This window comes from Mastigoproctus giganteus, chromosome 14 (genome assembly GCF_048544385.1).
Source record: "Mastigoproctus giganteus isolate SK-2022 chromosome 14, ASM4854438v1, whole genome shotgun sequence".
Taxonomy (NCBI): Eukaryota; Metazoa; Arthropoda; class Arachnida; order Uropygi; family Thelyphonidae; genus Mastigoproctus; species Mastigoproctus giganteus.
In genome coordinates this window covers 42460135-42473863 of record NC_143588.1, presented here as the reverse complement: position 1 = coordinate 42473863, position 13729 = coordinate 42460135, and the positions used below count along the sequence as shown (strand labels likewise).

The window sequence follows — 13729 nt, the reverse complement described above, 5'->3', positions numbered from 1 at the left end:
TGTTCGTCTCTCCTAGAGGAGAACAGACAAACATTGTTGGAAGTCGGACTAAAAGGAATCGAAAACTTGAAGAATATGTGTCAAGAAAGTTATATGAAAAATAAATACGTGGAAGCGTTAAATCTGGAGACAGACCAAGGCATGCATTGTGTTATAAGACACATTGGGATTTCAGAAAAACAAGTACTCATAACGGTCTCCTTGTTTCACCAGAAGAACCTTCATAGATAGCTCCTTCATTTAATTTTTTAATGCGTCCTCAATCAATCGGTGCCCTCGCGGGGTAGTCCAGTGATTACAATCACCGTCCTCTCAGAACGGGTGGAAAAGGTCCGAGTTCGAATCCCACCGATAACGCAAGGAATTTTTGTTTTTCCCACAAAATTGCTGGATTTGTTGATCTTAGGCGAAAGTTGCATGTCTTTTCTTTCGGAGACTCAGGTTTTTTTTTTATCCAAACGCGGATTTTCCGAACAAATCGGAGTATAGACACAGTGGTCATTACTTGATTCTAAACACATACTTTACCAAATAGACAAGTAACTTACTTCAACCATTCAGTACGAAAGTCTTGCAGAACCTCCTTGAAGGCTTCTTAGAACTTTTATCTTTTAATTTTGATTGATTGAGTTTAACTGGTTTTTTGATTGATTGAATTTAATTTCTTTATTTTTAATTCTTTAATTGTATCTCTAATTTGACTGCCTATTCATTGATTTGTTTATGTCTATCGCTTTTGGCCTTTTCCAGTTTGTCAGCTTTCTCCAATAAGTCCTTGATTTGCTCATTGCGTTTTCAGTGTTTTATGGTTTATTCTTCTTAGTGCCTACTTCGCCCTTTATTTTTAGATTCTAGGCCTCCACGAATTAATTTGTCATTTATTTATTCGCGCGAGATCCCCCCCCCATGTCCCCTGTATCATACCGCTGGGCTTTTCTCTCACACTCTGTTATTAATTTACCTATCATTTTGTATGTGTGCGCACGATTTTGTCTTACTTTTAACGAACTCTGCCCTCTGTCTGTCATGTGATCTTTGGCATTAATCATTACTTCACAGAGATGAGATATTCCAGTACATGTTGGAGGATAGTGCATATTCATTATCCGCACCATAACATGATATTCTGTATTTCCATTGCAAACTTTCATTTAGTTGTACCAATTATTTTGGATTTCTGTGATTATATCTTAACTTTTGCCCAACAGGTTCTTTCTTCTGCACGGTTCGTATTTAGATCGAAGAGCCTTTGATTCAAAGCTTATTGGCTCTTTAATGGGAGCCTTAAGCTCCCATTAAAGGGGATCACCCTCCTGGCACTTTGCCGTCCCGTGATGGTTTCCTTATGGGAATAAACTGATAATAATAATATATAGCAATTTTTCAAATGGATTTTATTTTTGATTTTCTTAAATCTGTTGATGAGGACACTTGATTTCATTTTGTTTATTGTAACCTTGTAACCGCAACTAATAATAATTATTATAAAGAGAAACCTTCTGCTTTTTATGGGTTTTTTCCCGCTGATGGGTACTGGGACCAAGTGCATGGTCCCAGTACTGTTGGTCGAGGAATTCTCTTACTATCCTGCAGGTGGTTTTTACTATTCAGGATTGCGACTTTCTGGAGTTCCTTCTAAGTGTTCTCTGGGAGGCCTCCTCTTGCTACTAGGTTCTTATGGAGGCTCTTTGGCCGGTGGTTAACAGAGTGATTAGGATGGTCATTACTTGTTCCATACGCCACATATCTTTGACTTCCTGTCTTGCGGTGTGGGTACTTCCTGATCTTTACCTCGTATGTTTTCTGGAGGTTGCTGGTTATCGATGAGGGTTATGTTTAGTCTGTTGGGCGAGATCATCTTATTATATATATCTTTTATTATTTTTTTTTTATTTGTTTTATTTTATTTGTGAAATGATTGATGAATAAGTGTTGCTATTTTGGTCTACCGACTTCCTCACTTCTGGAGAAATATCCTAAATAATAATTATGTTTATATTCAGTACTGAAGGAGGAAAATTCATCGACAATAATGATGAGAAAAAAAAATAAGCGCTCTTTATTTAAAGAAAGAAAAAGAACGACAAAAATATAAATAAATAAATATGAGAATGATGCATTAAATGACTTAGAAAAATAAAGGGCATTCAGCTGAGAAACATTGTAGCATTTTAACGACGTGCGCCTGCAAAAATAAGAGCTGCTACAAAAACTAGTCCGTAAATGGCTGTTGGTTGGGGCACTAGGTCATTGATGAGTGGAAATTTTCAACAGCGAGTAAGTTTGTATCGTAAGGTCTATCTGTTAGTAGCAATGACCTCCTGATAGCTTTAGGATACGATGAGGGGGCCCACAATAAACACTGTGAAATGCTAATTTTATACGTTGTCGTTAACCTATATACGCTTCTTCTTACTCACAGCAATTTAAAACACTTTCAATAAATACGATTTTTAGATTATCAATTTCTGTACCTGATGTGGGTGTTGGAGGATGCCTGATAGAATTAAATATACAGATAGGGTTAGCAAAGTGAGAAGGTATTGCGTAAAGTAAAAGAAAATTATAGCACGATAAAGGCTATAATGAAAAGAAAGAAATTTGAATTCTTCATGTACTGAGAATAGAGAGTTTAAAGGTACAGTTGGAGGGAGCGTGGTGGGTAAGAGACCTTGGAGGAAGAAGAGCTGGAACGTTGGATGATGATAGAAGCTGATGGATACTGCTTCTGGCTGAAGGAGAAAGCTAGGCTCAGGGAGATTCCATTGAGTTCTGACTTCTGCCATGGATTTGCCATGTATGGAGAACTTATAATGATAATTGTGAAGGTAAAGAAAACAGCCATTCATCCGCGAATTTTTCATTCTAAGTTGAACCTTCTAAACCTGGCAGTCTAGCTAGTTTTAGGATGGATAAATCTGGCAGACTATACGCAAATCGACAAATGTATTTTTTCCTTAGCTTTCAAGAAACACATTGGAGATGATTGTGCAGGGCACAGATTTCACCTCGGAACCATAACAGTTTTTTACCAAGCAATGACCACATCACGAAATATGCGAGGTCATGGGATTATCTACTGCTATTCGTGAACAGGATTGCTGACTCATTGATAATTAGCGATCGATAATTCAAAGTGTCTGGCTCTAGCGATTCGTATAGGAAACAGTGATGTAACTTATTCACTAAACACCAAAAAACTATTGGATTTTGTATTTATAAACAGCAGTGATGCTGAAGTTTCATCCACTTCTGTTTGCTTATATGTCCCCCAAAAGAAAAGCAAGTGGCCTAGAGGATTTTGGTAGTTCGAAACGCAAACAGCGATCGTTATCTATTGTCAACATTAAGGGCTATTTACAAATTACGTAAAGCGATTTTGCCACTCCCTGTTTTCGCCCAATTACAGAGTGGGAAAGCCACTCTGATACGGCATAAAAATAGATACGTTAAGGATACACAAATAGACACATATGGAAAACAGCCGAAAGTCCAGGTTAAAGTGTCCAAGTACAGGTTTTAAATCATTTAGTCCATTTCAGAGTCAATTTGTGGTTTGGTAGATTTGGCCATGGCGAACCTACCAAACCGCAACCCAAAAGCACACCACAGTAAAAGAACAGAATATACCAGCTTTGGCGCGTAGCTAAATCGACATCTTTTTATCTCACAGTATAAAGAACTGCTTTCCGCAGACGCTGAATAAGGAAGTTCTTACGACTTCTTTGAAGTCTTCAAGAATCTACGTCTTAGAGTCTTTAGGAAACAGGTACTCTGCTGAGAAAAGCCTGTATCACAAGGAGCTGCCAAGAACAGAACTGCCAGCTACTAGCACAAGGAGCTGGAGCTCGATAGGTATCACGAACCAGCTCAAGGAGCTGCCTGTGACAATCACAACAATAATGATAATACACCATGAGTTTCCAGAGGATGGCAAGTGGAAAGCTCGAGTCGTGTTGAATTTCAGTCATATGTCGGTCCGCTGACATTGAATTGCCTCCAAAACGGTTATAGAATCTGCCGACTAATTTCTCACAGGTATCAATCGAGATATTGGATGACTCAGCCATCTATTTCATTTGATTTCTGTTTCACTGGATTAGAAAGGGAAACCAGCATACATAGCAAAAGGCCTCGATGTCATTGAGCTCAGCACTCAGTGAACTTAATGACATCGAGCTGAGCAAATGACATTGAGAGTAATTTTGTTATTGATAATGGCTACACATTTACCAAAAAACCCTCTCTTCTTTCGTGTATATTATGGTATAAGTGGTGGACATAATCCTTGAGGGTGGATTTCTTCGGAGCCAAGTTTTAGGAACATATATGTTAGAATTGTTAACATCTAAAGCAGACTTGAAGATAGACATTCTTAACTGTACTCCTACAGTTATAATACTATATGCCGATGGCTTTTGTGTGACGCTAAAGACAGTGAGTAGAGATGGAAGAAAGCGTCTAGTTCCATTGGTTGGAGGTCACTTTGAGTTAAGAGTGGATCGGTCAATAATAAGCTTGATTACGGCACTTGGGGACCAAGATCGAGGATCCAATGCAAACTGGTGCTTTTGGCGGTTGGGTAGACGTAATACAGAATAAACCACATGAATTAGCATAAAATTAACATTTATTGAAAGACTAGCAACTTCCTTTCAGCTTTATATAAACACTAACTCTGTAGACTGCATATTCTTTACAGCTTAGTCAATTAAAATTGCAGAGAGGAAATGATTATAAATTTATTTTCTGTTTCTTTAAAGTAATGAGCACTAATATAAATAAAAATGCACGTATCTCTCTGGCAACTGTCACAGACTTAGTTGGAAATGGCGCTGTAATTGTACCATTAAAATAAACTTTTCCCTTCCGCGTGTATTTCTAAATTCATACATGCGCGCGCGCATACATCATTTAACAGAATTTTTATCATCTGCATTCGGGAAGTCCAAGAAAAAAAAAAGCAGAAGCACTTGTCGGCCCGAAGGCAATCGGCCTACATAACAGGGCTTGCAGCTACGTGACCTCCAGAAGGGCCAGATCACAGTGACCTATATGGCTTGCATAACAGGTTTTATGCGGAAAGACTTGGATCGCTCAGAGTCGCGGTGAAAATGGCGAACTACCTTTTGCCCGAAGAACGTAGGTTTCGACAGAATATTACGATGAAGTTCTTTGGAGGTAGAAATCTATGTGTGCATGTCGACCTTCGTAATTCAAATCCGTTTCAGTTAGGTGTAAAGAGTTATTTCTCGCGGTGGATTGGAGTAAATGGAAAATAACACGGAAGTGTAATAACAGCCTTGAGCCCACGAACGTACAGCAACTACGGTGCCCAGAGAAGAAATAGGTTTGTGTAGCTTGTTACTTCACGTGCAGGCCCATAAACATGTGCATTGCGTGATGGCTTTTGTTTTTTGTACCGTTGCTGTTGTCTTTGTTATTAAGACAAGAGTGTCAGTAAAGAAATGGAAAGTTAAAGAGTTATTGGACCTAACATTGGCCGAAGGAAAATACATCGCATTCTTTTCTTAATGACCGCTCATACACGCAAAGTCAGTATGACAACGTTGTCTGGGAGTTAGATCTTTCGATATGGTTTTTAGATGTTAATTAATAAAAAAAAAAACAACGCTGTTTATCACCTGGAAACTCCTTAAAAATACCAATATTGGCCGCTCAATAATGATAAAAATTAATATAATAAACGTGGCTTTGCCTTTGTACCATAATTCACTAGTGTTACTTACATTTGTTCGAATGTGGCAAACCTAGTTTCGCAGAACTTGTTCTTAAACGTGTTGATGCATAAGCGATTCCAATTTAAGATTGGAGCTGCTCATGCGTCATGTTTGATGTATGAAAATAAAGAATAAAAAAGTGAAATGTAGTCACAAAATGAAAAAGTTAAAAGAAATGTTATGAAATGTTATTTGCGTTGAGAAAGGGAGGAATAAACTCTAAAGTTGCTATGGGAGGCCATCGTACTTTTTCGCGTCTTTTGATTCTTTTATTCTCAAGATGGTTTCAATTTTTAAGATAGTAAATCCGATAAGGTTTGGTAAAAATATCAATATTGCCCATGGACTTCATTGGTATCATATTCTGATTTTTTAAAGGTAAAGTAAGCAGCAGCCATTATCAATCCATTGTAGGATGGAAGAATCCTCAACAATTCATGTTGAGGAGGCTTCCATCCAGAAATGGACCGTAATTTGCCACGCTGGTCCAGTGTGGGTTGGCAGATCGACCGTATTTAGCAGTAATGGGCTTGAACCCCGGTTTACTCAAAGAGCGTGTGCTATTGCCACTTCTTACTTAAATATCAGTAAATAAAACCGTCAGTAGAGATAGATATACATATGTATATCGCGTGGATGTGTCGCTGACTCTATAGATTTTGGCACTTTTTTTGATTTATCAATTGAGATTATTTAGCTTGTTCGCATGAGTGGGAAGGGGGAGAGTGAGAAAAATAAACGAAAAAAAATATGGTACGAGTATGTTGAATCCAGTTTAGTGCAGTGAAACATTTTAGAGATAACGCCCAGCTTCTGATATTTCTTGTCTAAAAACCTGAACAGTAACGAAACCTTACGCAGAAATTCATAGCAAGTACAAGATCGGATGATAAAATAATTCTCTTGCTGTTAATTGTAAAAGAATGCTAATGTTGCCTGTGTTTTTCCGTGTTAGTTTTGTGTTCTTCTGACATTAACACACTTTTTTCTAACTAAATATGAGAACGATAATTAGTTTGCTCAAATTGAGCATTCACAACTAGGTCAATAGAAAAACCTTGTACAGTATTAGTAAAAAAATTACTACTGACAGTGATGTTTTAAAGCATAAACTGCGTCTTACCAGTTCAAATCATTATTAGTAGCTCTTGTGGCACGCGTGACTAAAATTGTAATTTCACTCTTGATTTATCAAGTAACTAAATTGCTCGTATCTTCCCTAAAGAAAAATCCTTGCTGCTAGCACAGTGGCTATGACAGCTGTTTTTCCACATCTTGTAGAAAAGACCTGGGTTCCATTTCATCTCCAGCCTAAGTTCTGGAATACTTCCCTTTCGGGATGAAAAACCAGACTTTCCGTACCATAAAACGTCTAGATAACTTCTCACAATATACATAAAAAGAAATTCGAGGGGCGCACTGCCATAAATAGGTGACGTAGCTACAAGGGTGCCCCTCCTTGGGATACCAAGACTTTGCAATAATGAATTTATTCTCTCTCTCTGGGATTTATATTTGTAGTTGCAATTAAGTCTTTATCTCGATGCGTACCATCAATAGATTGATTGGATTTAAGATCAGCTCAGTATTTCTTAAGCAACTATCCGTTAGCTGTTATTTAAACTGCTTGATATTCCCTAGAAACCAGTCCCCTGTATAATCTTTTTCCATGAAATCGTAGTGTAAATCACTTATGCCAGTGGTTCTGAAACACAGTCAAGAAGGATATCCTGCGGAATCACTGTGTACTATAAAAACAAACAGTCTCGAATAAAGAAAAGAACTAAACTTGTTATTAATAGAAAAGGGGTCGCGAGGTTTGTTCACTCAAAAAAGGGATTGCTGGAATTAGAAGTTTGAGAAACGATCGTTTTAATTTGTGCTAATTCTTGGAGTTTCTTAGATTATGATAATTGACTGATGGATTCCAAACGTAATTCGAACTTCATCTTTCAATATACAAGTCCCACTGACGTGTGCACTTCAGTATCTAATTATTTACGAGAAAGCTAAATTCTTTCGGCCATAGACGGCTCAGTAAAATTAATATATATGCAGTTCCTTTTTGTAAAATAACTAAAGAATAAAAGTTGGGACCACCTTGAATTCTTCGTTTGTTCTTATAATGGGCAACCTTTACTTATTACATTTTTTAATCCTCCCTTTCTTGATAATATGGGAATAAGATGATAAAGCAAAAGGTTGGTTGGATTGGATATTTTACTGGCGCATCAGCTTCTATGGCCATAATGCGCCAAAAGCAAAAGGAAGACAAACCAGCGAGTAATAAGATTCGATTAGTGCAGTATATTTTGAAGTAAATGAGATTATTCTCTTCGGAATTATCGAAATTCTATATTCTAAGCTAATATACTTCGTAGGTATATTAGCTTAGAATATAATGAAGAAGGGTCCCTGACATACCTGTAAAGCCTGAAACTTGTTGGGTTAGCGGGAGAACCAATGAGGCAAAAGCTTTCATTTTCGAAAAAGTAAAGAAAATAATCACCCTTTGATTGAAATTCAAGTAGCACTCTGATAGGCTTATGTTACGATTTTTCTCCTTTAATAAACATAACATTTCTACATTAGCCTGTTAAAATAAGGACTTTTATCCTATATGATTAATATTTATTCATTCTTGATACAACTCTCTTTTTTGCCTCACCCTTAGCGAATTATTATTTAATTTATACCCCTCGTAGTGATCGCTGTCATCTGGGTTTTTCTGTTAATAACACACCATACACTTGACGACGATTACTCTGACGTGGCACCCAGTTAGCGCTGGAACTTGTTAGGATGGTATGAGAACACCAACGTGTTTCGGCCCTTACTAGTATTAAAACATGCGATAAGAAGAAACAAAAACGGCGAGGTGAAAGCTGAAGCTTCCTTTTCGTTGAAGTAACGTGTGATCGTATTAAGGTGGGATGATTGGTGTATTTTTGAGGTTAGCAGCAGAGAGAGAAATTGTTATGGTCAAAATTTTATGGTACGTGAAGCTTTTGCATGTTTTTAATTTGTAATTTTGAGCAGATTTGTAGTAGTTGATTTCTGTAATATTTTTCTCTTTGATCACACATGGACGCAAGTTTGTTCTGTTCTTAAAACAGTTGGAACCTTTTGAAAACTCCATACTGATTGAAAGACCATGTCGGTGGCATCTCTTGTTACATTTTATATATAACTTTATAAAATAGACTGAAGATTTAAGGACAGACAGAAAATGATTTGTTCATTATAGCCCTTATGAAGATCACGAAAAGATGTTAGAAATTGAATTAGCTAGACGATATAAGAAACAGATCATACGCATTACTTTTTTATTAAATTCTCCTGGTGCCTGAAGAGAACTCAAAAATAAGAAGGGTAAGAATATTTTTGTTGCTTGTAGTAAAAGCAGATTCGGTTCGACTTTACAAAATGAATCGACGTGATTTTGCTTTTAATTTGTAATTAGTTCATGCGAATGATAATGTTTCTCATAAAATAAACCCTGGTACGATGTTCAAATCAACAAACTATCAGGTTGTGTGTCCAAACAGAAAACGTGTCCAATTTTATCGAATAATAAATTTGGGATTGCATATTTCATTGGCAGCTTTCTGTCATGTAGTGAGAACTGAGTTATTCAAAAGCTAAAGGGAAAAAAATCATCCAGAAATCGGGTATACTTCAAGAAAAAATTCTTGCCGTATGTTTTCCGTTAATTTCTAAATTATTTCAGTGACTTTAAAGCTACTTAAAGGATGCCCCTAATGATATTTCGTTTTAAAAATTTTACTGTATCGGAAAATTCCTCTAAAGTTCAAATATTCTTCTTCTTAAACAGCTGTTGGACCAACAGTTAAAGACATGTCCGTTGGAACCGTACGTGTAGTCTATCTTTCAACAAAATAAAAGAATATAAACCAGCTTGAAAACTTACTTAATTTTTCCATAAGAAAGGGAAAGAGAAAAGAGGGCACCGTTATCCTTATACGCCGGAACTTCACTCACCTGAGTGTATACAGAGTAATCCAATAAGCACCGTACCGAAGTCTGGCCTCTTGGATGTCCACATTAGCTCATCGAAGATACAGTCCACGCCCATTCCAGAACCACCAGTTTATCCATACACACAAAACGAGGCACTTAGCACAAGACAAACATTCATGCTTCGCACAATGGGCAAACTCAATCACCAGGTCGACGGGCCAGTGGTGCAGGGAGGTTAATCTCTGCGAATCAGCCGAAAAGTGGGTATCGTGAACGGACCTGCATCTTTTCCCTCCTTACTCCAGATGAATGCTGTCGCCCGAGTGCGGCTTTGCAACGGCACGTTAACCACCCCTGATTACGTACGCAAAACCAGAATCCCGTTATTCGCTGTTCTGAATGGCCAGCAGTAGCAGAATGGTGTTCTGACATCACAAGTTGCGGTGCAAGTTTACCTGCCATTTCGGGTGAGTGACTCGAGTCACATGACCCGCCTTGCAAGTAGCTGATCGGGGTTCGTCATGCATCGAGTCGCTTCATGTGGGGCTATCTGACGGTCGTGATAATCTTCAAGAACAAACCAACGAATTTGAAAAAGAACGCGCGCTCTCTCTCCCTCCCCCTCCTTTATAACAGATTTTTCAGCTCCCCTAGCGTGTGTTACTTAGAGACGCATCTCACCTTATTCATGTTACGATCTTGCCACATTTCGCTAACGTTGGCAGTAAATCACGGGACCCACGTTGTGAACCAAGGCTATTCAACTTCACATACTTCACCGTGTGCGACTGACCTTCTTCAACAAAATAAATTGGAAGGTTGAGGGAGTTAAAAATTAGGCCCACGAATTAAGACACTTACTGCAGTTGCTGAAAAAAAATTACGGAAGTGGTGAACTAGGGTCAAGTACGGCCGTGAGACAATCAGTGTCGCGCAGGTTTTGTACTCCTACTCAGATGATAGTCTACTCCATTAATGTCAATCTGGCAAATTATCATTGATGTCTGTATAATGTTTATAACGTAGCGGACTCATTCAGTTATTCTGTGCTGTTTCCGAAGCAGCTTTTCTTAAGTAGTTGGTTGATGCAAGACAAGTGCCCAAACGACATTAGTTTAGAAAGCGAACAGCTCTGGGAAAACCAGAAGTTGGTGAACGGTATGGAGGGAATGTATTTAACTGAAAGTACTAAGCACCAAATGGTACTTAGTATGAGTCAGCGTTATCCTGTTTGTCCACTCTACGTTTAATTGTAATTAGCATTTGAACAACTAATTAGGAAATATCGGCTGTTTATATCAACACTTCAATAAATTATTAATTTGCGTATTCCTGTTTTTGGGCCTATTTCTTTCTTACTTGTGCAAGAACAAGATTAAAAATTGAATATGAGCCGGATTATTAATAATGGCATATATAATTTCCGTGGGCACCGGATGAGCTTGCTTCATATACTTTAATTGTCATGTGGTCTATATTTTTCGATCACAGATTTAGTCACTTTTCTAACCAATTTCTAAATGATTATTATCTTATGAAGATTAAGCAAAAGACGCTGTATCCTCATCAGTAGACTTGTAAATCAAATTTGGATAACGAGAAGGCAATATTTTAGTCCAGTCTTCCTTTACCATAGCAGTCAGTTCCTCTACTGATTATGGAAATGTTGGCCTGGCCCGAAACCAAATTCCCATTCATTCCAGAAGCGATCAACGGTTTTAAGTTGGGCTCTGGACAGGCCAGCGAAGTTTTTGTGTCCGTATGTGTTTAAATCAAGTTATTTCAGACTGTGCAGTAAGACATGGTGTTACTGAAACGGTCTTCTCCATACCCTTTCTACAGTGTAAGAAGAGCGAAACTGTCCAGAATATTAATTTACCGCACCACGTCATTCATTGTTCCACGAATAATGAATGACGTGGTCCAAGCCTAACTCACGAGAAACAATCCCAGATGGCGACAGTACCTTTTCGACACTTCACAGAGACAACCAACTCTGATAAATAACGTTCTCTATGTATCTACCAGACCATAACACAGCCATTCATCGTCTCAGGGACCAATTTCTCTGTTGACGCTGTGCTTTGCGTGCTGTGATGTTTGGTTTGTACAGCACACAAACCAAACATCATGAATGTACAATAATATGCGACTAATTCAGCTTTGAACAAAATATGGATAATTTAAATATTGGCAGGCCGAATAATATTGATTAAACGTAATAGATCGATAGCAGAGTAACAAAAATGACAACTATGCGAAGGTTAATTGATTCATACAATGAAATAAACGGACTCAACTACAGCATAGGTACTTTGTGGATTTCGTGTGTTTTACAGATGAATTTACCCTGTTGTTCTTTTTTGAAAGGTCCTTCTGTTTCCGTTTAAGATTGGATAACTATAGCATTGATTGAAGAGATCTTCAGAAATGGCATTGATCTATGATGAGACTTGAATCCAGTCTCTTCAAACGAGCGGTAAGAGGTGAAACCACGATACTGTCAAGAAAGACAATATGTGTGAAAATACTGGGGGCTGTTTGTCAGTTTACGGAGAAATAATTTCACAGTTGAAATCTCAAAGACAAATTCATGCTCATTACTTTACTAATACACTGCTCGACAAAATTAAGAGAGCACGTAAAAAACGTGGTATAACTAGTGCAGCTTGGAATGAAGCAGGATGAAACATATGGTGTCGTACCACAACTATGAAATGATGAGACAGAGAGAATCTTCGGACATTCGTGCATTTATAACGGTTGTAAGAATTACCAAAAAGGTCATATTACAGAAGTCGATACAAGATGCTTGAATATGGTCACATGATCTCAGTATTGCGTATGATCTCCTCCAACGGCTAAGCAAGCCTGACAGCGGTGAACCATGCTCGATATTAGTGTATCTATAAGAATCTGTGGCAACAAATCCCGTTCTTCACCAGCGCAGACCTTAGCTCACCAAGTGACCGAGGAGTTGGCTGTCGGCATGCAATGCGACGCCCAAGGGCGTAGCTCACATGTTCGATCGAATTTAAGTCTGGTGATCGTACTGGCCATGGCAGTTGTTGGACACCTTCAGTTTCAAGATATGCATTCACCACTTCAGCTCTATGTGCAGCGGCGTTGTCCTGCATGAAAAGAAAATCTGGGCCTACCACATCCCTAAAAAGTCGCACATACTGTTCAAGGATCTGTTATCGATACTCTGCACAGTATCCTCATGTTTTTAATAGGTATCCCTATCAAAAACATGAACAGAGGTGCGGCCGTTGATCATTATTCTTCCCCACACGAGAACACGGCCTCCACCGTAACTGTTCCTTTCTATGGTGTTGAAGGGATGGTACCGCATTCCTCGTTGTCTCCAGAAGAAATAACGTCTAGAATTTGTAGGCTAAAACAGGACTCATCAGAGAACAGAACTGTACTCCATTTGTCAGGGCTCCAAGTCGCATGTTCGTGGCACGTGTTTCGATGAGCTCTCCGGTGGTTTGGGGTTAATGCTTCCATGCGTAGAGTCCACTTGAATTGAGCCTTTTTAAGGCAGCCCGATTGGAAACGTTTCACCTGTGGTCGCAGAAACCTCGAGAGACAGTTGATGACAGGACATTGTAGGGTTCTGTCTTGCTGTTAGAGGCACATAGCGGTCTGTTCTGGTTGACGTAGCCCTCGGGCAAACTTGGCTACCTCGTAATGGTTCTTGTCTCCTGAAACTGCTTCTATAATAGTGCCGAGACGACACTACGTGACACATCAAGTCAACGTGCCACTGCCTCCTGCGACTGCCCTATTTCAAGTCGTCCAACAACCCACCATCTCGAAGAATCATCTAAACGACGATGACTGGTCATCCTGAGTACTGTAGATGCGGCTATCCCACTGAGCAAACCAAAAACGAGAATGAAGTGATTTGGTCGCAACCCATGTTTTTGTTAGGCATGATAATTTGCGTAAGGTGGTAGATCGATTTCTATTGGAAACTCGGAATTTGCATGCCAGGATGC

General features: G+C 38.6%; 1 protein-coding gene across 1 annotated transcript in view; it reads right to left on the bottom strand.

The window, feature by feature from the left end:
* LOC150075085 (uncharacterized) overlaps positions 1 to 10056 on the bottom strand; it is a 157183-nt gene extending 147127 nt beyond the window's left edge. The window contains exon 1 of the mRNA XM_090389179.1: positions 9744 to 10056. Within this exon, the coding sequence (XP_090245305.1) occupies positions 9744 to 9837 (94 nt within the window). The 5' untranslated portion in view covers positions 9838 to 10056. The remainder of the gene's footprint in view (positions 1 to 9743) is intronic.
* Positions 10057 to 13729: the final 3673 nt, after the last annotated feature.